The 27,447-nt window shown below is 42.4% G+C and overlaps 1 protein-coding gene and 1 non-coding gene across 2 annotated transcripts in view; one reads left to right on the top strand and one right to left on the bottom strand.

Annotated features, from left to right (window-relative positions):
* Window positions 1-13,679, top strand: part of HEY2 (hes-related family bHLH transcription factor with YRPW motif 2) — a 19,439-nt gene extending 5,760 nt beyond the window's left edge. Inside the window, exons 4-5 of the mRNA XM_015423833.1 lie at window positions 4,748-4,829; window positions 12,875-13,679. Of these exons, the coding sequence (XP_015279319.1) occupies window positions 4,748-4,829; window positions 12,875-13,548 (756 nt within the window). The 3' untranslated portion in view covers window positions 13,549-13,679. The remainder of the gene's footprint in view (window positions 1-4,747; window positions 4,830-12,874) is intronic.
* An 11,217-nt stretch (window positions 13,680-24,896) lies between these two features.
* On the bottom strand, window positions 24,897-24,967 carry TRNAE-CUC. The gene has a single exon. It is a non-coding gene; the product is annotated as a tRNA-Glu (tRNA).
* Window positions 24,968-27,447: the final 2,480 nt, after the last annotated feature.

Genomic DNA, 27,447 nt, shown 5'->3' with positions numbered 1-27,447 from the left:
AATTGTAGTTGGGCAAAGTATATTACACAACAGGCCCATCATGCAGAGAAGACACTGAACTAGGCATGAGGCAGACGTAAAGAGCTGACAAAGAGCAGGCAAAACACCACTTGTGCTACCCAGGCTACTTAAAGCAATTTGCAAAATAGCGCCATTTAGCAGGCTTTGGCAGCATGGAAAGAATGGAGGCTCGTCAAAGAAACTGGGACAAGAGACAACTGTTGTTTGTGGTTTTCAAGAAGTAAACAATGCAGTGGGACAAACACTGTGAAGGAAAGTCTCTAGACCCCTTTCCTTTGAAATTGCCCACCATTGAACTTTTACTCAACTGTCACTGAAACGGCTTGTATTGGGACTATGGAATAGATCAGCACAGAGAAAAATACGCATTGTAATTTACTGTGTGCGTTTTAAAATAACACTTTATTAAGCGAGGGGGGAAAAAACCCATCTATAACTACCCTGGCACTGTGTATATTAAATGTAAGAAATAATAGTGGGAGGAAGTAAGAACAACCTTTATATAATTTGCCAGGCCACATGTTTATTTATGAATATTGCTTTTGATCAGCCTTCTTTATCAAATGTATTTATTGATTAATAAAATTATTTATGTCCCACCTTTCACTTGTGGCTTAAGGCAGCTTCCAACGCAAAGATTAAAGATATTAAAAAACATAGTAAAACCTCATTTATCTTCAAGAAATTGCCTGTAGCTTAAACCACATTTAATAACCCTTACAAATGAAATGGCCTTAGAGCGCCTCCTGAAAAATTCTACAAATGGTGCCCCCTCACCTCTTTGGGGAGCCTGCTCCACAAGGTGGTAGCCTCTGTAGAGAAGGGATGGGCCCCGGTAGACACTGCACAGGCAACCTTAAATTGGGGGTACAACTAGCCCATGGAAACCAGAAGACTGTAGATGATGCATGGAGATATATGAGGAGAGACAGATCTTCAGATATGTAGGTCTGACCCTGTGAAAGGCTCTAAAGGTTATAATCGGCAACCCAAACTGAACTTGGAAACAGACTGGTAGACAATACAGCTCTTTTAAACTAGGTGAGATGTTTTTCCATCCGTTAGTACCTGACGATAGTTGGATTGCTGTGTTTTAAACTATTTTGTCTTTATATGTCACTATAAAATGCCAGTTTTGCCCCACATATTAGTATTCTGATGCAATACAAGCCACCCAGAAGACAGGTATAGAAGTATATTACAAAGATGCAGTTGCCTACAAAAAGAAACATTCAGGCCTTGGATCCATGCTTCTGTTTACTCAAGAGGGACTCCGCATTTTCTGCAGATTTCCCCCTTGAGCTGCAGTCTTCCGCATCACCCAAGCTTCAGGAGAGACTTTTCAGGGAGCACAAGGGACTGCAGCAGGAAGATGGAAGTGGGAAAGGTCTGTATCAGGAGCAGAGCTCCATATGTGATTATTGGGATCAGTTTTTAAGTAGAAATGCCAAAACCTTTTATTTTGAGAAGCTGGCTGAATGCACATTGTAGTCATAGAAAAGTGTTGTAGAAAACTTGAAATTACAGCCTTCTGCTTTTTGGCCGTCCCCTGAAATACAAGAAGGATTAACAGCCATGAGAATAGCAACTACTTATATCAATAAGTAGTAACATTTAAATATTTGTAGTTTCCAGCATCAGCTCGAAATTTGCATCATATCCTGAATACACCTTACTTGGAAGTAATATTCACTGTTTATTTACTGAGAGTTGGTTTGGTGTAGTGGTTAAGACGAACGCTAATCTTGAGAATTGGGTTTGATTTCCCCACTCTTCCACATGCAGCCAGTTGGGTGACCTCGGGTCAGTCACAGTTCTTTCAGAGCAGTTCTCTCAGAGCACTCTCAGCCCCACCTACCTCACAGGGTGTCTGTTGTGGGGAGTGGAAGGGAAAGGAGATTGTGAGCTACTCTGAGTGAAGGGTGGGGTATAAATCCAACTCTTCTTTTTCTTCTTTACTTCATTTGTACCCAGCCTTTCTCCCCAGTGGGACCCAAAGTGGCTTATATCATTTTCCTTTCTTCCACTTTATCCTCACAACCCTGAGAAGCAGGTTAGGCTGAGAGTGTGTGACTGGCCCAAGGTCACCCAGCAAACTTCCATGGCAGAGGGGGGATTCTAACCTGGTTCTCCAAGATCCTAGTCAGATACTGTAACCACTAGACTATGCTGGACAGTGGCAGTTGTTTGCACCATTCTAGTTTGCTTGGTTCGGGTCTCATTAAAGTGACAAAGTGCTGATTCATATATGGAAGCATGCCTGTAATCTCTAGTGAACCGAGATTTTGACAAAGTTCTGTTTGTGGCAGTTGAAAATGGCTACGATGTCAGTAAGCCTTGGATTTCACTAATAAGAATTAATTACAATTATAATAATCTGGTTTGGGGTTCACCCGTGTGGTGCCCACAGGCACTATGATGCCAGCCAACACCTTTCCTGAGGTGCCTGCCGAGCATTTTTAGAAAGTGGGAAGGGCCAGGTGGAGCTTTTGCCCAGCAGGGCTTCTGATTGGCCAGTGGAGATCAAATGGGGTGTACAGAGTTTTAAAACGTTGCTTTAGCAGCAGCAGCTGCTAGTGTAGCCGAATGATCTTCACTGCGTGACCAAACGTAAGCAGTGTATGCACCAATTTTTTAAATAAAAAATGGATCCTGACCCCTACTTTATATGTAAATGAGAAGGAATGCTGCTGTTTGGGATCGCTTGCAACTTAGTTCTATTTGTCCAATATGATATCTATTGATAGAAGTAGAAATAAAGACTCTCAGGCTTCAGCACAGGGTTGTGAGGTTTTGGGCAGGGAAGAACTGTTTACTGTTGTGAAAGGGGAATGCACTTGTGATACCCCAGCTGTGATGGACCCATGTCATCAGCCATGATATCACAACATATCTCCCTCCGGCCTCTATAAAACCTTGTCAACCTTGCCTTTAAAAGCCACTGTCAATTGATTTCCCCTACTGTCTTCCCGCACTATAAATGAATAATTCCTGGTAATCAAATTTAAAGGAGAAAATACCCATTTGTTACTGCACAGGGTCAACACCATGGACAAAGACTGGACACTTCACCTTCATTGAATTTGGCTAGTTAACCCAAATTTGGAGCTATATTTCTCCCCATTTGGGGAGAAATTGCTCTGGCAATGCCTCTCACAATAGAACTTGTTAATAGTTTGGCATTTTGGGGGTGACCAGATTCCTTGTGTTGCATTCTTCCCAAACAGGAGCTTAGAGATATCTCTGGGAGGCCCTGCTTCTGTTGTTCGAGAACAAGTGCTTTGATTTGCTGCTTATTATAGAGCATCTTCTTATTTTGGCTCTCTCTTGTTGGCTGCTTTTGTAGGGCCTATGTTACAAAGTCCTCGTTTTCCGTTCTATTGATAAGCTTTTTCAATTAGGGCTTCCTGTGGTGGTTGTTATAGGTCAGAAAAATGATGAAGAAAACAAGGCTTAAGTTTACTCCCTCCCAGGCTGTGTGGCATGGTCCTGATCCAAACCAGGTCCACATGCACCTGAGAATTAAATTCATGAAACTTTCAAAGCACATCTGGTCAACAGAACTGGGGCAGGCATGCAGGGAATGTAAGGACTTTTAACATATAGGCAGCAGTCACACAAGCTGTTTGCAGCAATATCATTACATAACCTTTGCAGATTTAAAGAGCATGATCAGACTACAACATCTGCCTCCCGTGCCCCAGTCGTGGCCACCCTGTTTTGCCCTGCTTTGGAAGCAGAGTAACCAGGCACTGGGGAAAGTCTGGTCTTAATGCCAGCACTTCCACTCTGCTTTTCTGTCTGTCTGAACTCCCCTGTCTTGAACTGAAGCTGGATGGGAAGTCTGGACGGGCAGATCTATTTCTGCTGTGTTTTTTTTAAATAGCTGCCAATATTTGCATAAGTGCATGAGTGTATATGCACATGTGCCTGCCTGTTTTTTTAAGAAACCGACTGGACAGCACACTCCGTGGTTGAGTGTGGACGCCTCACCACCGGACAAGTGTGTGGGAAAAACTGCCACAGGGTGTGCTGTCTGGTTGGTGCTTCCTGCAACAATTCGCACTTAGAAGTGCGCACAGACTGCGCCAAGCCTCCAGTGTGACCACAGCCATAGTTAGGCACTTCGTCCATTTCAGAGACTAGAGTAGCTGCTTCTTTTTGGTCTAAGAAAGACAGTGTGGCCTACTAAACAGATGGACCTAAACAGATATAGTTTCAAGTCCTAACTAATGTACGGATTGTTGTGGTTTGGCCTTTGGGTAAGTCTCAGTGATGAGCTACTATGCAGTTTGTAGTCCCAGTCATTTCATTGTACTTGTGAGAACTTTCCTGTGAATTATGCCTTTCAAGATTTTGCATGCGTCTCAGAATTGGAGTGGATCTTTGTACCTCATTTTAAAATTGTTTTTTTTTTGGGTGGAGGGGAGTTGCAGATGTCTTCATATGCATAGCACATATGCACACACCCTATACTTTTTCTCCTTGTTTGTACTACTATTTACTACATCTAAGTGTGTGCACAGTTATCATACTAGATGCTGTGATATAGTGCTTGTGCTCAAAAATACAGTCTGGGATGCAGATGCTCTGTGGAAGATTTAAACTGAGAATGCTCTAATGGTTGGGAAAATTGAAAACATAAGATGGAGCTCAAGAGAGAGTATACCAAATCAAAGCACGCAAGACTTTTAAGCCTTTATTGTTTGTGCCTCTTATCTTAAAGGGATCTGCCAAATTAGAAAAAGCAGAAATCCTGCAAATGACAGTCGATCATTTGAAGATGCTCCAGGCGACAGGCGGGAAAGGTAAGGAACTGATTTTTGTACGGTTTCTAATGTTAGCTGGGGAAACCTTAGCAAACTCTCCTTTTGACAAGCCGGGATAGGCAGTTCTAGATTAAAGGAGTGGAAATCAATGCTGAAGGCAGGGCTGAACTCGTGGGAAAGAACTACTGGGACAAAAGAAGCACTTGACCCTGGGCTTGTGTTTGCTTTCATAACACTGTGGGAGAGTAAAGGCTTCATTCACAGGCAGCCCAGTCAGAGATTTGTTTGGGGTTTCCAAAGAGCACTGAGATCAGCACAAGGGAGAAAAACAAATACCCCAAACATCCAAACATAAACAAGGAGGGCTTCAGCAACAATTGTGCAGCAAGAAACAAAACCAAAGTTAAAATTAATCATGCAGCTGCTATACCACAGGAAGTGGATCCAGAGGAAAACATTTCTTATTGTTTATGTATAGCATTTTGTTTTAGAAAAGAGTGTTTTTCATCAAAATTAGGCTGTGCCATTCATTCTCCAGGTGTTGGACAGTTAAGGGGAGACCCAGTACTAATAAGAAAAAAGAAGATTCCACAGTCAGTGCCCATTCTGTGTGCCTCCATGTGTGTTGTATCCAACAGAGAATTCAAACAAATTCAATTTTATGCTTTACCATGAGCTTCCTGGATGGCTTTACGGTATATGTGTTATTCTCTTGGCACCTCTCCTCTCCCCCCCCCTGCCCCCGGTCTATATGGCCTTTAAAAATTATCGTCTTTACTCTCTTCACCTGAGAGTACCTTTAAGGTGGTGGGGAAGGTTGCATGTGTATAAAGAGGACTTGCCCCTTCCCTTCCCGCTACAGGGGCTAGCGTGCTACCACTCAAGCTCTGCCCTTTCTTTTGCTATACATGGCTTGAGGCCAATGCTAGCTCTAAGCTGTGGAGTCTTGTGAGCTACTGGCATTAAAGTTGTGATTTGGCTACTGCATAAATGAGTTTGCTCTGGAGCCATCCTTACTGAGCTAAGACAAAAATGTATGAGCCAGAGGCTAAAAAACTGTGAGCTAGCTCACACTGACTCAGCTCAGAGGGAACACTGCTTGAGGCGCTGATAGAGGCTATGGGTATTGTGAGCTCGCAGGGTCCTCCCCTGCCTACTAGCTGGCTTTAGCATAGTCAGGAGTTTCTGGGTCTAAGTGTGGACAAGCAACAGGCCCCCTGGGTGAGAACTTTGAACACAGTCTGAGATCTTTAGAAGGAAAATATCTTTATTTACTAAAATACAATCTTGATTCGCTAGAGTACAAGAGCACTGGAAAACTATATCCAAACACTACAGGGTGTTACAGAGCTAAGCAAAGAAACAAAAGTATGAGGCAAACTAAGTTCTACGAGTCTCTGGTGTTACCTTGGCATCCCCTCCTGTGGAACAGACAAGTTTGCTGGAGCTTTGAAACAGAGGCTGATCATGGCAGACTTCACTCCATTTCTCTCTGTTCCCTGGTTCTTGGCTTTCACACTTTCTCACAGTGTATCGCACCTTTTAACCCTTCCTCTCCCAGTTGGGATGGTTTCACTTTAACCTAACCTGAAACTGGGTTTGAGTCCCCTCGTGTGCTGCCTTGCAGTCTTCTCCAATCATTATCAAGGAGTGCATTCCTAAACTTTGTACAGCCCAACTCAGGATATCTGACTAGCCATCTGTCTTGCCAATCGCCATCCCGTCTTATTTGTCTTCAAAAAGAAGTCATCTCCTCTGAGCCTGAAATCTGAGGAGAGTACTGCTTCATTCCCAGGAAAGAATGTTTTCACTAAGATCAGGGCCTCTCGGAGAGTTAATCAAGGTATTTCAATTCCTCTATCACAATAGTGCCTGCTTGCCTTACAGAACTTGAGATCATGTAAATGGCGCTTTGAGTGGTCTGATACATGACATAAATGTTAAGATTTATCATTGGGCAGGATTTCAGATGCCAGGGAGATTGCACTCCCTTTTCTTTTAGTACGCTAGTCTTCTCAGTACACCTCATCTAACAGATTTGTTGTGAGGATACATAATCAGCATTGAGCTTTTGAAGGAAATGTGTGTATGAATGTGACCGAATGTATCCCCAATTTCCTCCTCTTTTTTCAGTTCCTTTGCCTCTGCCACCTTGCAAAGCTATTTCAAACTCAAACACTGCATACAGACTAGATGTTGCACATTTAATATATTTAATCATTTGCATACTTATACTGAGCAAAGAATGTCAGTTTCCTTTGTATAGTGCTGGATTTTTATAAAGAGCATAGGATTTTGGCCTTTAACCACAGGTGTTTTTATATATGAGGCTGCATAACTACATGTCTCGTTTTTCTCAGGTACAGCCTTGAGTTGAGTCATAGACATGTTCTGAAAGCTCCATCCTTCACAGGGGTCTGATCTGGATCAGGACTGCAGCGTACAGGAAGAAGGGGCTTAGATCTTCCACCAGCACTGTTTTCCTGACCGCTGACAGCCCGTAGGAGCAACTGTTTGCTCAGCTGAGGAGAGTGATGTGGAACTGGGGCAAATAGCAGCCCTCTGGCTGTTTCAGCTGGGGGAAACTGTGTGTGTTTGTGTGGGAGGGTAGATCTAAGCTTCTTCTCCCTGCATCCATCATTTCTGATCTGAACTGGCTCCCTGCGAATCTGGGAAGCACAAAACTCCCTGAGCACATCTGTGACCGGAACTGATGACCTACCAGGGAAAACATCATGTGCAGTTAATGTTTTCTGCTAATATGATTTTTAGGCAAGCAGTGTGTTGGGCAAGGGCAGACAATTATTACTCAGGTTAATGTGGCAGCTAGTTTTGATTCTAGTGATAAGTCTCTAAAATGGTTACTGAGTTGAAATGACCTACTCATCATTTTTTTAAAATGTCCCTTTAAACACACATGGGCTTAAAGGTGGGCATTACCTCTTGCCATTTTATTGTTGTATTGAAACATGGCATCCAGGCTGTCCTCCCTGAGACACTGACTTCAGCGAGCCTGTAAGGGTCTGTCTTAGCTTAGTATTGTATTGTGAATCGCCTACAGATCTTTCTCAGCATTTTACTTATGAAATGTTGGATCTGGAGGGACAAAACCTCACTCTTTTCCAAAAAGAGAATTAACAACCACCCACATACCAAATTACATAAAAAGAATTAACTACCCCCACATATCACATTAAATAAAATATGCTTTTTGGAAACAAAACTGTTGCCAAGTATTGATATTGTAGTTTTGGAATATGTGGCATAGAATGTTAATGAACAAAATGACAACTTCTAATCTCACCTGTTAGAAGTGAAATATATGCAGTTATTATTTAGCTAGAATAGCAGCCGTTTATTTATTATTGGAACAAGATTTACTGATTAGTGAATGTTGAGGCCAAATGAGAAAGGTGGCCTACAAATGACATAAAGTACATAAATAAATAAACAGATCTTAGTTATGTAAAATTCAATAAGCATTGATAATAGTATGTGTTAAAATGGTGTGTAGAAGTTCTCTAATTTGATCTTTTTTAGATGTAAACTTTGATTATGCTCAGAGTTGTTCTCTTATATTTTATTAAATAAAAAGCAGCAACTTGGGTTTTTCTGCACTCAGGTTTATAAAATAGTATGTCATAGTCTGTAATACTCAAATGAATATAGCTACAGTGATATAGAGCACTGGGGGATGATCTCACAAGAGGGAAATTGCAGTTGATCTAAACGAACTCTTTTTAACTGTCTAATCTTCATATTGTTTTAAGAATCAGTCAACTTGCAATAGCAATTGATCTGTTTCAACACAGTTTCTTTGTTCGGGATATTTTTCTGCTGTTCACAAGAGCGACAGGTGTTCTTCTTTTCTGCTTTCTGTCTTGTTATCCTGAAGCATGCAACTAAATTTAAGGCTGTGTAAACCTGCAAATGATCTTAATCTGTGCTGGTAACTGTGATTACTATTGTATGAATTAAGGCCCATTGGCACACAGTGGTAGCAGGGGAGACTGCATGGCTAGGCAGTTCAGCAGCCCTTTAGGAATCTGTAAATGTTTAATGAAAACTGTAGCTTGTATGATTTCAGTAACAAATGCAGAGCCACCTTTCTCAGGAAGAGCTACGGTGATTATTTTAAATGATCGTTTGAAGCTGTACCTCCAGTGGTCACTTCCTTGTCAATAGCCTTGTGTTGTAACACAAAGATTATTAGTAAAAATACATCTTCAGTAAATGTTAATCAGTGTATCTAGTTCTCAACCACAGCCAGCCTTGGTTTCTGTCAGGCAGGGAGACAGGCCAGGGCCCTTTCCAGGGCTGTTTCGGCCTTTGAGGGAGGACTTATTGGGGCCAGGCCCAGCAGCAACCAGTGGGTGACTTGATATCACTTGACTGCATGACTGACCTGGGCCCACCTGTTTATAACTGTTTAGCAGCAGCCACCCCAAGAAAGCCAGTGTGGTATAGTGGTTAGAGTTATGGACTCAGATCTGGGTCCCAGGTTCAAATCCCCATTCTGCCATGGAAGTTCACTGTGTGACCTTGGACCAAACACATATTCTCAATGAAGCCTACCTTACAATGTTGTGAGTACAAAATGCAGGAGATGAGACTGCCATAGGTTGCTTTAGGTCTCCAGTATGGAGAAAAGAGGGATATAAATGAAATAGAGAAATTATATAACTGAAGATGGGGGCAGTTAAAGGTCTGGTGGGTGGACAGGAAGGAAATAAGGAAGCATGGAAAAGTTATTATATAGGGGTTGCCAGAAAGCTGGAAAAAGGGAAATAGTGTAGGGAGAGGGAGTACAGGGGAAACTGAGAGGTCTTCCACAGGTCCTTGTGGGTTCCCCACTGCACAAATGGACCCCTGTCCAGATTGATGGCTGGTAATTAAACTGCCCTTTAGGAACATGTAAATATTTAATGAAAGCTTTTAGAAACCTTGTATGATTTCGGTAACAAATGCAAAGCCACCTTTCTCAGGAAGAGCCATGATACTTATTTTAAATGACCATTTGAGGCTTTACCTCTAATGGTCACACAACAGTTTTCCCAGGGAGAGGCTACCAGGGGGAGGAAGGCGGAAAAGCTGAAGATGGGCAGATAAAGGTAGGTTGGCTAGTGGATGGGAAGGTGAGACGGAAGCAGGAAAAGGGGAAGCTGTGGGTTTTTAGGGACGTGACAGAAGAAATAGTGGGGGAGGGAGGAAATCTGTTGGGTATTACAAGTTGAAAACACTCAGTATATCTGGGGTTAAATGTTTGTTTATGTTACTCACAGGAAGTCACATGTTTCTCATGTAACCAGTGTTCTTTAGATGTAGAAAGCCCGGGAATTTTCTCCCTGATCTAGGAATTTGATTGGGACTAAAGAAGAAGAGCAGCCATAATCTCTCTTTTCTAGTTTTGTCTTTGTAGAGTAAGGATGTAGCCGATTTTGCTCTGTTGTTATTTTCATCCCAGTTACCCTTCCCCATGCTAGAATTTAGTGAAAACTTTATATTTTAATCACACATGGACTCTCAGTCTGAATTATTTTACTCTGGCTCTGCTGGACTATCTTATCTCTGCTAAATACCATTTTTTCAATATCTCACTATCACCCAACAAAATCAGATGCCCTCACAAATCCTTGTGGCTCCTGCGCTTGTTAATAGATATACTTGTGCGACAGTGAGTTGCATCTTGCCAAATAACCCATCACAAATGATGTTGCACTTGCAGTTTGGATTCCATGATCTGTCAGTGGAAGGTGCTGACAATTTCTTGTCTTCCTGGCTCTCTCCCCCCCCCCTGCCATTCACAACCCTGTAAAGATTTATTACATGGGTCACAGGACCCATATGGAGTCACAGAGGTTGGGAAGTTTCAGTAGGAAACGAGGTAAAATTGCTCCCTGCCTTTTGTATGAGTGGGGTTGTATGGACAAAAAAGGGAGTGGCTTTTGTCCCTTCTCCACTGTAGCCTCCTAATTTTCATGGTTGTTAGTGCACACAAGCTCTGTACCCCAGGATTAAACTTTCAAGGAGTTGGTTGCTAGGGGAAGGAGAAAGCCTGCAGGATTAGGAAACGTTGCACATATCCAACCTTTTCTCCTTCCCCCTACTACGGCCCACTGCACCCACCTATAAAACACTGTCCCTAGGATTTGGAGACTCCCCAGGAACAGTGCTACAGGATGTGGGAGAAGGTGTGGAGCTGGAATATGGTGAAAATCATGTCTATTCCTTATCTGAAGGAATAGACTAGTGTTTCTAGTATCAAGATCTTCGATATGCAAAAACACCTGATATAGATAAACATAGCCAAGGTATGAGAGAATGTTGAAACCTAACATTGTGGTGTTCTAAATATTAAGGCAGTATTGTTAGTATATGAATTACTTCTGCAATTGTTGGTCATATACTCATTAAAGCCTATTTAGAGGTTGATATTGACCATGAAAATGATATAGATATAAATAATGTGGGGAGAGGGAGGGTGGCCTCTCCAGAGATGCTTGGCATTGTTGAAATTATGGATTGGGAGACTGTCAGATCTAACAGTACTATACACTAGGGATAGGCACGAACCAGATGATGAATGAAAGTTCATCATGAATTTTGGCCGGTTCATGGTTCACTGTTTGGGAACAGAAGAACCGCCATAAACTTTCACAAATTTTGATGCAGTTTGTGGTAATTTGTGAAGAGCAGAAAGCCCCGCTGCTCAGCTGTCCAGTTTAAATGGCCCCCTGCTTTCTTTCCCCGGAGCTTTTCACGGGGACCAGAAAGCAGGGGTTTAAACTTTAAATGGCTCATGAACCAATATGAACCGGTTCGGTTTGTGAACCAGCATATTGGTTTGTGGTTCTGCCATGAACTGAAGCTCAAAAATGCAGTTCATGCCCATCCCTCCTACACCCTTCAGTGTTGGGTATGTCCGCCTGCCCATATGGTAGCAGTAAAATAGTGATTCAGTAGAATATCACAGACCAGGCATCACAAAATTGATCATGAGCTTAGAGTAACACAATCAATTACAAGTTCTCTGTAGCAGAAAATATGTGAGACATTCTAGGCTATGGAAAATGTTCAGAAGTTAAAGGATATTTTGCCTTTTTTTAATAATTCAAAGCAATATTCATTTGGGCAGTAAATGTAGTACTTTTCACTAGTCACAACAATATAATGCCAAAAGCTACAGGAGGATGCTACTGCTTACTACAGGTTACTCTGTATACCACATGATCCATCAGAGCATATTCTGATGCATGAATACATCCTTCTCTGTGTACAAATATCTATTAATTTTAAAAGCAGATGATCTTCATGTACACAGGAATGTAGGTATGGGTCAGGTTGAACGACAAAGAAGAAGAGATTGGATTTATATCCCGCCCTTCACTCAGAGTCTCAGAGTGGCTTACAAACTCCTTTCCCTTCCCCTCCCCACAACAGACACCCTGTGAGGTAGGTGGGGCTGAGAGAGCTCTGAGAGAACTGCTCTTTCAAGGACAGCTCTGACAGAACTATGGCTTGCCCAAGGTCATCCAGCAGCTGCAAGTGGAGGAGTGGGGAATCAAACCCGGTTCTTCCAGATTAGAGTCCGCGCACTTAACCACTACACCAAACTGGTGAACGATCAGCTCTTAGAGGCTTATTTTGCCAAGGAAACACAACATTTAAATGCCAACTTTTAGAGGCATGAGAGAAAAGGGCAAAATCTTACAGTCACAACTTTTAATACCCAACTAGTTGTTTTGTGTGCACCTCTTCCACACTTCTGTACATGGATGCAACAAGAGACAGGTATCGTTGTCGGGAATCTTTAAACAGATTTTGTCTTAAACAATAAAACAAGCATTTTTAAAAAGTATCTCTGAACTGGATGGTATCTTTTCATTTGATGACTGCATGTAAAGACAGCGTGAGCAGAACTTTATTTTATTGACACATTACACATATGTATAATATACACTTCGCTTTTAAAAAATAAAAGCAACTCTAAAATTAAACCTACAATATTACAGATCTATTGTTTTCCAAAAAAGGTTAAAAATTAAGTGATTGACAAAACTATTTTTGCTCTCTCTGTGTTTCAGGTTATTTTGATGCACATGCTCTTGCCATGGATTTCATTAGTATTGGGTTTCGAGAATGTTTAACTGAAGTTGCAAGATACCTGAGCTCAGTGGAAGGTCTGGACACATCTGACCCTCTGAGAGTTAGGCTAGTCTCTCATCTCAGCTCCTGTGCTTCTCAGAGAGAAGCTGCTGCAATGACCTCGTCTATGGCACACCACCACCACCCTTTGCATCCTCACCACTGGGCAGCAACTTTCCACCATCTCCCTACAGCTTTACTACAGCAGAATGGACTACATTCCTCCGACATCTCTCCTTGCAGACTGTCAACAGCGTCAGAAGTGCCTCCCCATGGATCTGCTCTTCTCACAGCCACTTTTGCTCACGCTGATTCCACACTTAGAGTGCCCTCTGCCGGTAGCATTGCTCCCTGCATACCACCGCTTTCTACCTCTCTTCTCTCACTCTCTGCCACTGTACATGCTGCAGCTGCAGCGGCTGCCCAGAGCTTCCCCCTGTCATTCACTGGGGCATTCCCAATGCTTCCACCTAGTGCAGCGGCAGCTGTGGCAGCTGCAACAGCAGTCAGTCCACCGTTATCTGCATCCGCAGCTTCCAGTTCTCAGCAAGCAAGCAGTAACGGAAACAGTAAACCTTACCGACCCTGGGGGACTGAAGTCGGAGCTTTCTAAATCTTCCTTTCATAAGCCGCCTTGGGATGTTGTCAAGTTACATCAGATATTCCTTCACACAAAATTTAGATTGTTAACAGGTAAAGGTGCCCTACGGATGCCCAACAACCAGATGGGAAAACAGTGAAACTTTCTCCCCTTAAAAGTGTCAAAATGGACATGAGATATTTCTCCTTTGTTGCATTAGGCATCATATGGGACAGTGGTGATTGTCGAAACGATGACTGCCATGTAGGCATTGCCCAAGAAATGTATAGATTGTAGAATGAATCCTCTTGCCATTTGTTTGTATTTGCGGAGGGAAGTATGGATTATGCCTAAAACAGTTTTCAAGAAGGATGAATGCAAAAGTATGTGCCTGACCTCTTCCAACTCTGAAGAACATGGTTGGGGAATCATGTGATGAGATCCAGAAAGGGATATAATTCTGAGACAGGGTTTTTGCCAGAAAGCTACAGGCTTCAAACCTTTGGTGTAATGGGATTAAAGGAACCTTAACTCTCTACAGGATTGCCATCTAAAGCAATAACCAATATGATTCCTGAGGCCTTATACATCTACTTACCTAGCTCACTGTTTGCAGAGATTTATGAAGTGGTGATAGGTAACATAACATTAATAAAAGTGCTCTTCTTTCCAGTGTTTGGTTTTTTAAAGTACACACTTCAGGCCATTTTCTTTTAAACAATTGGCCTAAAGTTATGTGTCTCAGAATCCTTGTTCCGTACCAAGAAATTGCACTTGGACATGTCGACAGCCAGCATGTCTGTTTCTCCTTTGGAAACTAAAACTTAGCATCCTTCTGGCAGGATACAAAACCTTTATTCTCCTCTTTGGCACTTGTTTGGAATAATTTCTTCCATAGGTATGAAAGAATAGCTATAGTGTGGCTAAGAGGACCCCTTTGGCTCCCCCCCCCCCCCCCGTGCCAATTCTGTCATATGTCTTTAGATTCACAATCCAAACAAATCTGTTACATGGTGTAAGTTATTTTACCACCACCTAGACAAGCAGTGCTGCAAAAAAAAAAGTTTTGCTTTTTATTATAGCAACATGAAATAGCCTAAGTGTTTTAATTCATTGACTCAAGAGCTAGAGAGTTTATGTTGGGTGGGTGATAAATAAAAGCACAGCGTGTATTATTATGCACTTCATTTCTCTGCTGTGTGGAGAAAGCAATAAACATTGAGAATGTTAAACATTATGCAAAGTATACTTTTAAAATATTTGTTTTAAAAATACTATTGCTAAGTTGAGGGTGGGGGGAAATTTGTGCATTATTTTGTTAACCATTTTTCTATGCAAAAAAATCTTTACATATCACTAATTAAATGAAGTCCTTTTTGACTGACTTCTAGAGGTGGTTTATTGCTCGATATGCCTGTGGGGAGTAAAATATCTGAATGGGTTTAATGTGAGAAGAAGCCCAAATGGGCCCTGACCTGGATAGCCCAGGCAAGACTGATCTCGTCAGATCTTGGAAGCTAAGCGGGGCCAACCCTGGCAAATACTTGGAAGGGAGACCTCCAAGGAATACCAGAGGCAGGACGCAGAGGCAGGCCAATCAAGCCACCTCTCTGAAAAATGTCCAAGCCCCCAGTAGGGGTTGACAGAAGTCAACCACGACTTCTGGGTACACACACAGAATCAGCCCAAATGGCAGCTTCCTACACAACTGCTGGCAGCAGCATACTGTACAAGCAGAAGTACGGGAGTGGATTCTCTCATTAAATAACATGTCCTTTGCTAAATCCAGTTTCCCAAAGGTCTTGAAAAACCAGCAACCATACATAAAGTTGCTTTGAAATGTTTACCGATAGCTATGCTTGACAAAACAGATAACAAGTTTGGTAACTGCACTTTTCTTCTTCAAGAAAGGAATTACACTGATTTTGAAAATGGTCACCGAGATAAAATAAAAAGGAGATGCTTTTCAGTGCTTGCATTTGTCCTTCAAAAAATGATGTGAAGGGAGAAGCAAAACACTAGTTACTTTATTGTCCTCTAGCACTAAGAATTCACATGTGAGGTGAACATTCTATAGGGAACTAGCCAGAAAGGGTTGACTCAGTTATAAGAGACTCACTGGGAAGGGTTAGGGAACAGCTAGAAGTTCCTGAACGTACAGGTGAAGTGTGTGAGCCACTGGTGCACCTAGCGGATGAATCCCTACATGAGTCTTGGATTCCAGGGACATGGGTCTTGGATCCAGGCCTTGTGCATGTAAAGCATGGACTTGACCACTGAGCTATAACCCCTCTTCCAGCAGCTATCCATACCTTCCATGGGAGGCTCTCAAACATGTATGGCTGTACACAGCAGGGACTTGGTTTTGAAGGCACCTCTCGTATTTTCCACAGAACACGAAGGGTATAGCGTTTATTCATGAGTTATAACTTAAGAAACACAGATCAAGTCTGGGGGTCAGGCGAGCTGGCCATGAATCTCAAAAAATAAAAACGTCTTGAAAAACCACAGGTTATCAATGATTTAACCCTTTTATGAAGAGTGTATCCCTGGGATGGTGGTTGTGGAAAGCGCCATCAAGTCACAGCTGACTTATGGCGACCCCATTGGGGGCGGGGTTCAAGGCAAAAGACATTCAGAGGTGGTTGGCCATTGTCTGCCTCCGAATCACACCTGATATTCCTTGGAGGTCTCCCATTCAAATACTAGCCCGGGCCAACTGTGCTTAGCTTCTGAGATCTGATGAGATCGGGCTAGCTGTGTCTATCCAGGTCAGGTTATTCCCAGGATACTGGGATGATTTTGAGAACAGTGGCAAAATACTGGGGTTTTATTTCTCTCAGCATCACATATTTAAGATGGAGTGGTTGCCATACTAGAACTCTTACTTGGTAATGCTGGAACAAACTAAGCCTTTGAAAGTCAGGAATGAAGTATGCGTGTATAAGAAACTCCTCTCTGCTCCTTTCCTTAAATCCTGGTTCTCCTGTCTGTATATGGCCTGTTGGCAGCCCAGAAAGCAAAGTACTTCAGGTGAGGGATTCTAGAGCAAAGATGTGTGAATCCACAGGCTAAAAGTGTCATAAACATCATATTGCATCAACGTATTGAGTTGACCAGGGCAATATGCACCCAGTGCTAAGTCATTTCTTAGAATTCAGTATCCTGATTTGCATCCAGGCAGTAAAATAGAATCCATTTTACAAATTTTAAGTAAACCTTAGATCCAGCCTAGCTAGTAGAGCTCTTTTCCTGTAGTGGGATTTAAAATGTTGTCTAGCATGTTTTTAAAGGGTCTTGCATGAATAAGACACCAGCACTATTTATTTGATTAGTCCATGAGCATTGAGCTGTACAGCTAAAAGTATTATGAGCAATAATAACAAGAAAAGTATATTTGGCTACTGCTAACGAAATGACCTTTAGGCGCCTGCTGCTGCATCCTCAGGATGCATGTCAGGACCTAGTAAACCTATGAGAATGAGTCACATTAGTAAATCACTATTCAGCCACTAAACCTTTTAACAGTACAATGTGCTTTTCCAAGAGAATGAGGATTACGACACCGTTGCCTGCTGCCCACTGACAATCATGGGAACCAACCTTGGTAATAAATCCAGGCATTATTTGGCTCACATTGACTGGTTCTCATGCCATAACAGCTTCTTTGATGTGACCATCAAAACCCAAGGATGCCCAAGAGCGGTAGCAGGAGCCACAAGCAAAACAAAACAAAAGTAATCACTTGGCAAAAATATGTAAAGCCTACATTTTAAGTAGTCATTTTCACCATAGACTCCCCCCCCCAATACAAAAGAAATCACAGAAAGAGAACTGTTATATTTTGAGCATTGTTTTACACTAAGATTTCTAAATTTAATACCAACCTTGAGCATGAGCTAACCAAAGACAAATGTTTAAAAGCCCTATTTGTTTTAGTAAAAGTGATTTAGCACATGCTTAACGTTTTTATTGGAAAAAATAGGGGGATTTAAAAGGGCTTAATTTCCGGTGGATTTCCCCCCAGTAGTTGCTGCTAACATAGACAAAGGTGTTATTTTGTTTTTCAGCCCCATCTTTTTGTGTGTACACGCAGTTAAATACAAATGTGTGTGATCAACACCCAAACGGTTCCTGCAGAAGAAATGTAACCTTTCCTGAGACAATGCTGGGAAACTGCTGCCACACTAGAACTTATTTGCCAAGTGTTCCAGAAACAAAAGGCAAAACCACCAGCTCATTAGAAGCTTGGGGAATTACATGGTTTGGGTCAGGGGATCCTTCTAAACAGCTGGCCTTTCACAAAGGCACTTGAGTGATATATGGCACATGCTTTATCCAATACATTCTGTCTACATGAAGGTACTGACTGCTTAGAGAAAATGTGGTACGTATAATAGGTAGCTGTTCTCTCTAAAGCAGAGGAGAATGTCTTAAAACTAGCACTGATATCTGGTGGCTACAAGCTACTGATACCACCCAGCATCTTGGGTTGGAGTTGCAGAGAAACTGAGGCATTTGGCACAAAGTCAACAAAATAGAAAAGGCTGAGTTCTTGTGGCTATCCTGTCTGAATCAGCCAGGAGACGGGATGTGCCCATTTCTTCATGCTGTTGGCCTTAGGAGGACCTGAAGTTGCTTTCTAGCTGGGTTGTTTGGGTGCTTGGCTGCTTAACATAAGAACATAAGAGAAGCCAGTGTTGGATCAGGCCAATGGCCCATCCAGTCCAACACTCTGTCACACAGTGGCCAAAAATACCAGGTGTCTCTTGGAAATACCAGGTGCTTCCCTCTGTTATAAATAAGCAGATGTTACAAAAAAAACCCCCATAAATCTAATATTTACTGCTTACAAGGAAATCTCTGCTTTACTAAAATTTCCTTCTGGTGATAGTGGTGGGGAGGAGCAGGCAGCTGTGAAACAGTAACATGCGGACAGAGCATTTTTAAATCTGTAAACTACTAGTCCACATTGGTCAAGATGATTCACAATAGTCTATAAAATGCCAACATAACAAAAACAGGAAAATTTTAAAAAGTCTACATCATAAAAGATTAATAACTATTGAAATGCTTAGTGAAATAAAAAAAAGATTTCAGTTGTACCTTAAAGCAAGAATGTGATAAGTTCCAAAAGTGCTTAGAAAGAGAATTCCAAGCTGGGGATGTCATAACAGAACTGGCAGAGTCTTTCTAAGGAACACAAGCGCCCAACATCCCAACTGATCTCTATGTCAGGTCTTGGATAAAGAGTCTTACCTTGACCTTTACCAATCTGGCTTCCTGCATGGTTTTGGGACATATTATCCTATATTGGCTAAGGTGTTTTGAAGGTTTAGCACCGTTCCCACCACAGGTCGCACAGTAATATCTTGTCATAAAATGAGCAATGCTGTGGCACTAGGCTGTCAGGAAGTAACATCCTCTTACCCTGGGGAAAACCCCCCCCCCATTTTTGAGATCTGTAGGAACTAACTGTGACACTTCGCACATGCTTAAATCTTGTTTATTAAATACACCCTACCCAGGTGAGCACTAGTGCACTGAAAATAGGCTCCAGAACTTTCTCCTGCATGGGATAGAGCAGGTAGAGAAAGAGGTACTTTTCTCCCTTTCTCACAATACAAGAACTCGTGGGCACTCAATGAAATTGCTGAGTGGTTCGGTTAGAACGGATAAAAGGAAGTACTTCTTCACCCAAAGAGTGATTAACACATGGAATTCACTGCCACAGGAAGTGGTGATGGCTACAAGCATGGACGGCTTCAAAAGGGATTTTTTAAAAATATATATATTTTAATTAAATATTAAAAAAACAGTTAAAAATAAGAAAGCAAATCCTGGTGTTTATGCAGGGCAAACAGGGAGGTGTCGATTTTATGTGCTGCTGATGCCTCTAAGAGGGGCATCCATTTCAAAAGGGAATTAGATAAGCATATGGAGCAGAGGTCCATCAGTGGCTATTAGCCACAAGGTATAGATAGGGGCTCTGGGGCAAGTGATGCTCTGTCTTCTTGGTGCTGGGGGGGTCAACAGTGGGAGGGTTTCTAATGTCCTGGCCCCACTGGTGGATCTCCTGATGGCACTGGTATTTCTGGCCACTGTGTGACACAGAGTGTTGGACTGGATGGGCCTTTGGCCTGATCCAACATTGGCGTCTCTTATGTTCTTATGTTAACCCTGGCTCAAATTCCAGCCCTGGTTAGCTCCAGCTGCGAGCACTGTGATGTGTTAAGCCATAGTGTTCATCTGCCATGGCAGTGCCTGGTCCAGTCCTATACTTCCATTTGCTTCTGCTGTCACTTGGAAAGTCGTGGTAAGATCACTCGATAGCCTTGTAAGTCTGTCAGGGCCTCTCATAGACTAACAAGGTTTTGTGCTAGCATAAGCTCTCGTGGACCAGAGCCCCCTTCTGCATTTTAGGAAGTGGAATACTTTTGCTGAAATAAAAAGCATTAGTCTTCAAGGTGCCACAAGACTTCCGTTGATTCCATATGAAACTCCCAAGTAGTGTAGTAGGAAATGCAAATATTATTGCTGAAGAAAATAACCAGCGTCTGCTTGAATCATTAAGGCGTTATGCAGTCTTCCTGTCCCCCCCCCCAATCTGAATGTACACCAGCATTTCTGCCATGAGTTTGCTTCTAAGCACTACTCTTGTCATTGCATGTAGTTAGGATACCTGCCTCTGTGACAAGTGCCTGACCATATCTACTGTACTTGAAGTTAATTTAGGCCAGCTTAAAACACTGGTGCATCCAGTGCTATCCACTCCATGTAGCAGTGGCTCTGTCAGGTCTCAGACAGAGAAATCACCCCAAAGGCAGTTACCTGAGTTGTTTTTCATTGGAGATGCTGAGGATCACAGTCAAAGACCCCCTTTATGTAAACCTATGAAGTATGGGTCTTTGATGTATTGATCATAAAGCTGATAAGGAAAGACTAGAAAGGATTCTCCTGAAGGAAAAATATACCCACTTCTTAGGGCCATATCACACAAGACAAGACAAAATACTCTGCACAGAAGTTTTTCAAAATAGACATACCTATATTAATACCACAAAAAAGTACACATTCATATAAATAAAAATGACACATTCATATAATTTCTTACTCAGAAATGACTTGAAAAAGCTGTTTTATTTCCCCTTTTGGGTGTCTGGCTTTGTAATTGTTAGCCAAGTCAAATATTTATATTTGCCCATGACCCATTTCAGTCTGGCTTCAGGCCACAATTCAGGACCGAATCAGTATTAATAGCTTTCGTGTGTGATAATTCCAGAGGGTTGCTGTGTTAATTTATCATAGTAAAATAAAAACACGAGTCTAGCGGCACCTTAAAGACTAGCATTTACGCATGCAAGAGCTTGCATGAGTCAGAGCTCGCTTCTCTAGATGACTATTGGAAGGAAATCGTTTCAGAAAATTTTATACGGAAAATCAGAGAAGGGGAAAAGGATTCAGAGCAGGGAGATCAGCAGCATTTCATATGGTAGACCATGATATGTTGTTGGATTGACTACGATCATTTTGGGGGATTTAAGGACAGTCCTTCCACGGTTTTGCTCCTTTTTTTTGCCTTAAGGAACCAAAGAGTTTCTATAGGAGAAGCAGAATCAAATAGTCAGGACATAGTGTAGGGTCCATGGCCAAGATCATCAAGAGGTTCAGAGTGGATTGTCACCAATATTCAGATAACATCCATCTTTATATATCACTACCCAAGTCTCCAGAAGCTGCTGTGAAGCTGTCTTAAGGCTGTGGTCAATGGACTGAGAGTTAATAAAGTGAAGCTTAATCCAGACAAAAATGGAGGTGATACTGGTTGGGAAGGAAAAGTGTTTGGCTGGTGTTGACCAGATCTAGATGAGTTATTCTTTGGCAAATCGAGTTAAGCGCTTAGGGATGCTCTTGGACCCGGCCTTGTTGGTAGGTAATCAGGGCAGTGCTTTTGCTAGGAGCACCTTCTTTCAATGATATCTGGCTTATAAACCCCTTAGACTCTGCAGACCTAACCATACCAATCCATTCTTCTATAACCTCCATATCGGGCGACTATAATGTGCTCTGTATGGGACTACCTTTGAAGATGTCTCAGAAGTTTCAGTTTACAAAATGTGATAGTGAGACTCCTGTAAAGGGTCAGCTACTCAGAACACCTAATTCCACTGCTATATTAATTGCACTGGATACCTATTAGCTTTGACATACATATTCTCTCTGAAGTGATCAAAGTAGAATTTGGGATATGGGACTGGCATGCCCCCTTGTGGAATACCTCTGCAGTATTTTTCAGTAATCTGCTCTTTGAATTCTGCTTCAGGGCAGGGAAGGGGCTCTGCAATTTGTTTTGAGGCTCTCCAGAATGGGAAAATAATTGTTAATGTACTCTCTGGTGTAACCACATCATACAGTTTACAAGGCAGTGCCCACTTATTTTCTGGCCAGGCTCAAACAGATCTAAGCAGAGGAAGGAGGGGTTCACACCAGCACAGCATGTGTTATGCCATTTAGAGAAGAGACCTTAAGGGATTCGAACAACGGACTCACAGAGAGAGGCAGTCTTCACCCTGTGTTATCCATGTGGGAACTAGCTGAAGCGTCTTCTGTATTTCATGACACAGTTGAAATAATTCGGAAACGCAGCTTGCCTCACATTCCTGTTCATTGTATGAAGATGTTCCATGCCATTAACTCCATCTGACTGCTTAATCTAGCAGTGGCATGGAAACAATTCACATGCTGCAAGAGGCACATGTGGCGAGCTTCATGCTGCTATAAGTGCTGTGCTGAAGTCATTTTTAGCTGGTTCCCACATGGGTGGCCCAAAGGGAAGTCTGGCCTGGCTTCAAGTTCTGATGAACATTCCAATGCTTTTGTCAATTCAACGGATTACCTGTGCTGCATTGGACTAAGGTAATGCATTGTATTCACCAGAAATTCATATTTGGCAACTTGGGGGGTGGGGGTTATGGCCTGTTAGCTGGTGGTGCTGTTCATCGTGGCAAAGAAAACATGTTTTTGTTGCTACTGCCTATAGATCAAACCAGCTTTAAAGGCACAGGAACCTGTTCAAAGCTGGTGGTTCAAGCTACAGCCTGCCAGTTGTATTTTGCATCTGCTTGAGAAAATGCCAACTGCAAAGGCGGTGTCAGTAAAATGGGACGATAAGTGAAAAAGCTTCTATGCCATAGCTTGTTAGTGTGGCACTACACTCAGTTACTGAGGGGTTTTTTTTAAGTCTCCTGTTTCTCTCTGCTTTTAACACCAGCCTGACAAGTTTAAGTAAGATGACGCTTCGACGAACCGTCAGGGAATCTTCCTTGTCCGGAAAACTTAAATCCTCCCGTCTGCTGCTGAACGCGAAACTACAAAAACTAGCCTGAAGGGAACAGCAGACTGCCATGCAGCCTCAAAAGCGCGTGCATCAGGATCTGAAGCGTTAAATAACAAGTTCACTAAAAAAAAAAAAGGCATGACGCAAACAGCCATCTCTTGACACCCCCCCATACCTTTTAATAAAGGAATTGTTCACTGCATAGATATCGTTTGTCAAAGCAAAAGAAAAAACAAAATCCCGTAAAGTGGTATATAGTAATCACATGGGAGAAAACCCAGTTTGAAAACTTAAAAATAATTCCATGAAATTTAGTTCTTTTTATTTGGACTCGAACCCCAAACCCGACGGTCTGTTCACTGCATAGATATCGTTTGTCAAAGCAAAAGAAAAAACAAAATCCCGTAAAGTGGTATATAGTAATCACATGGGAGAAAACCCAGTTTGAAAACTTAAAAATAATTCCATGAAATTTAGTTCTTTTTATTTGGACTCGAACCCCAAACCCGACGGTAAGAACACAGACTACTTAACCACTACACCACCATAAAACTACTGTTCCGGGTTTCTTTCTCATCTATAGGAACGTTTTCTATGGTCTTCTCTGCCTTTATTCCGAAGTTCTTTTTCGTAATAACTATCATCCCACTCCTTGGGGGAAAACTAACCTATCAACGAGACTCTCCGCCCCCTACGCGTCTAAGTGCCCCCCCCCTTGTAGAGAGAGCGTAGGATTGGTTCGTCGGAGGCTGCGTTAAAAAAAAAACAAAAAGGGGGGGGAATGCCGGGGACTGAAGTATTCTTACCGACTTCTTTGAACTGCCGAGTTCTCGGTGTGGGCACGGAAGCACCGCGAGAAGGAACAACCAGAGCTAATCGAACGCCGTTACTTGTCTCGTTCTATAGGAAGAAAGAAAAGCGCCCGGATTTCCGCTTCCCGAAGGGGCGGGCGGGAAGAAATATGTTGCTAAAGGGCTCGGAGACCCTTTTCCCGGATCTTTATGGATCAAGTACAATTTAAAAAGGGAATTTTGATTGTAAGTTCTTTAGATGCTACCGCTTCGTTCAAACTGCCCGGTGCATGAGAGGGATCACGTCTGACCAGCTCTTAAACCGCAGGATTAGAATGGAGGACGGATATATATGGCAATAAAGCATATCGTTTGAATGAACTGAAGGCATTCGTGTTGATTTTTCATTCCCTTTACGCTCCCCCCCATCCACCCGTATAAGTAAAACAAAGAGGAATAAGGTTCCCCCAAACACAGCCAGACTCGGATCCGCCGATGCTGGACAATACAAGCCTTTTGGCTTCCCTCTGATTTCTGCAGATCCTAATGCCAAGCATGAGAACTGTAAATACGAGCTTCGAGTCTGAGAACGCTGCAGCGCTACGTTAAGAGGTTAAACATCTTTGGGAAACTGGTGATGCCGTTTTGTCCTCAAGGACGTTGTGCTGCCTCAGTTCTCTTTGTCATGTCTCTCAGTGGTTCTATTAGACAGAAATGCAACAGGAGGAACTTTTAAGCATGAAGGCCAGGGAGATTATATCTGTTGAATATCTAAGTGCCACATTACTGTTTAAAATGGAGGATCCTCCCCCCCAAAAAAACGCCTAGCTACGTGGCTGGTGGGGAGGAAGGTCAAAGACATTCATGGGACTGTAAATGTACGTACAACGGACCTTTCCACAAGTCCATCTCTCACGTTACCCCATGTGCACAGTGACATAATTTCATTTTTGTTTCACGTTGGTATACGCAAAGCAGGGTATACAGTCAGGGAGTATTTTTGCTTAGTGCTATTAGCAAGTTGAACAGATTTAAAGAGACAGCAATTAACACAGAAGCAGAACACTAAATGGTAGTACTAGATCTAAGAACGAAGTTTGTCCAGTGGCACCTTTAAGACCCACAAAGTTTTATTCAAGATATAACCTTTCGTGTGCACGCATCAAGGTTTAAGTCACTGGTTTTCACTGAAAGTAGAGGGATCAGCGTTAATGCTAAACAATGGTGAAAGAAACTTTTTTTAAAATGCACATTTCCCTGACCGGAATCGAACCCGGGCCGCGGCGGTGAGAGCGCCGAATCCTAACCACTAGACCACCAGGGAACTCTGATGTAAGTCACCTTTTTTTAATCTATAAGAAAGTTTTTACTATCTTCTTTAATTACTAAATCATTAATAAATTCCCAAGAACAGTTGCAGATTGAAAACAGTCATGTAAATCTGAGTACTGCCTTCTAATCTAGCAAAAAAGACTTCTTTCACACTACATTCCTTTCCTTCAGATTCCTACAGTATCAACCGCCCTGCATCTCCTTACTATCATACAAATACACACCCTACTTGCTTGTGGCTTACTATAGTAGACACTAATTTCTAGGTTCCTATTACAGTACCAAATCTTTTTCAATCACTGCACTCTACATGTTGGAAAAGGTGTATCTGTAGAGTCAGTAGGTTATTAAACAACAATCTATATTGTTATTTGCATCTGAAGAAACAGGCTCTGGAAAATAAGTGTATAAAACAGATGCATTAGTTTGTATTTATCCCCTGCTGGTGGTAGGGGGCAGCTGGCAACCCTATTAAAGCATCACAACACATTCACATAATTTCAGATAATACAAGGAAACCTCTTAGAGGTGTATTTGTCTTAACATTCTTACTCCTAACTCCTTCTGAAATTGTAAAAATGCTGTTTTCCAGTCTTTAAAACTGGATGAATATTATTTAATAATGTGGAAGTAAAATACCCTGAATAAAAACCACAGGGCATTTTTAGATCTGAAAAGAACTACCTATCATGCAACAACACAAGCTTTCCTGCTAAAGTTATGAAACAAATGCTTTAGAAAATACATGTATTCTTCAACAAACATAAGAAAACAAAAAACAACATTAATTTGTGTCTACAGAATCGAAGTCAGCATATGACAAAACACATTTTAAATTATGTTTTGTTCATAACACGTTCCAACAGATTCAAACAGACAAAAATAGAAAATGCAATTTTTAAATATCCTTTAGTCCTTAAAATAAAATTTATTACTGAGCAGATCATTGGTAAAATTATTAATTCCCCACTTTCAACTCTGAAGACGATTTAAGAATATCATTTATTATTTATTTAATTTTAGATACTTATACCCCACTTTTCTCCCAAGTGGTCATACAAAGCATAGAACATTGTTCTTTCCTCCTTCATTTTATCCTGTGAGGCAGGTGAAGCTGAGAGAGAGTGACTGGCCCAAGGTCACCTGGAACACACTGGGGACTTGGACCTAGATTTCCCAGATCCTACACAGGCACTCAAACCACTACATGATGCTAAAATTCATTCAGATGTTTACTCTCAGTGGTAAGTTTGCAAAACACAAATAATGTCATATACAGAACAAGGCATCTGAAACAAAAGTTCTTACAAGTCAAATTATAATGCAGATAACATGTAGCTCAGAAGTTTGGGGGTGGCAATGACCAAGAGCGGGAAGCTTAATCGGATTACCACTAATTAGTTAGAGACTAATCTACTTGGTGGTAATTTAATTCAGAATTGGTAGGCCATCCAGCAGCTCCTGGGCAGAGCAGAGTGCCTACTGCAGCCCTGCTTTCCAGGGCCAAAAGGTCCAGACCAAGCCCCAAGCCCAAGCCAAGGATGGCCAGAGAAGCAGCCCAGCTGGGGACTGTGTGTCTCTCATCTCTCTCGCTCCCTCCCTCCTCCAGTTTGGGATCCCAACATCCTCCCCTCAGTAGCTGAGCGAGGCAGGAAGGTGTCCAGCCATGGTGAGGAGCTGATTCCCGAGTGCAGAGTCCTGTCCGTGCCACAGAGATGCTCTTGGAATTCAGCGCCACTGCTTTACTCAGCAATGGCTGGGGAGCTCAGAGGGCCAGGGCTTGCCCTGAGCAGATGGGCTGCCCTCAGCCCTCCCGGCTTCCCTTTCCCCCCTCCTTAGCAGCTCCTTAGCCTGGCGGACAGTCATGCAGCATCACGTGTCTTCCTGCTTCCAGCTGCAGATGAGCAGGAGGGGAGGGAGAGGGGCTTTGGGAAGCTGGCTGTGGATGCAGAAAGATCCAGTGAGGCCATGCGAAGGCCGCCCCTCTCCCTCCCCTCATGCTGTCACAGCTTCAAACTGCTCGGTCACAGGTGCAGCGAAACTGAGCCCCCCCACACACACTGGAGAAGGGTTGGCTTTGGTAAAATTATTAATTCCCCACTTTCAGTTCTGAAGATGATTTAAGAATATCATTAAGAACATAAGAGATGCCAATGTTGGATCAGGCCAAAGGCCCATCCAGCCCAACACTCTGTATCACACAGTGGCCAGAAATACCAGTGCCATCAGGAGGTCCACCAGTGGGGCCAGGACATTAGAAGCCCTCCCCCTGTTTACCGCCCCCCCCAAGCACCAAGAAGACAGAGCATCACTTGCCCCAGAGCCCCTATCTATACCTTGTGGCTAATAGCCACTGATGGACCTCTGCTCCATATGCTTATCTAATTCCCTTTTGAAGCCGTCCATGCTTGTAGCCGCCACCACCTCCTGTGGCAGTGAATTCCATGTGTTAATCACTCTTTGGGTGAAGAA

The sequence above is a fragment of the Gekko japonicus genome, unplaced genomic scaffold (genome assembly GCF_001447785.1).
Source record: "Gekko japonicus isolate JY-2015 unplaced genomic scaffold, Gekko_japonicus_V1.1 scaffold186, whole genome shotgun sequence".
NCBI classification, from domain to species: Eukaryota; Metazoa; Chordata; class Lepidosauria; order Squamata; family Gekkonidae; genus Gekko; species Gekko japonicus.
This window is presented reverse-complemented; position numbering and strand designations above follow the sequence as displayed.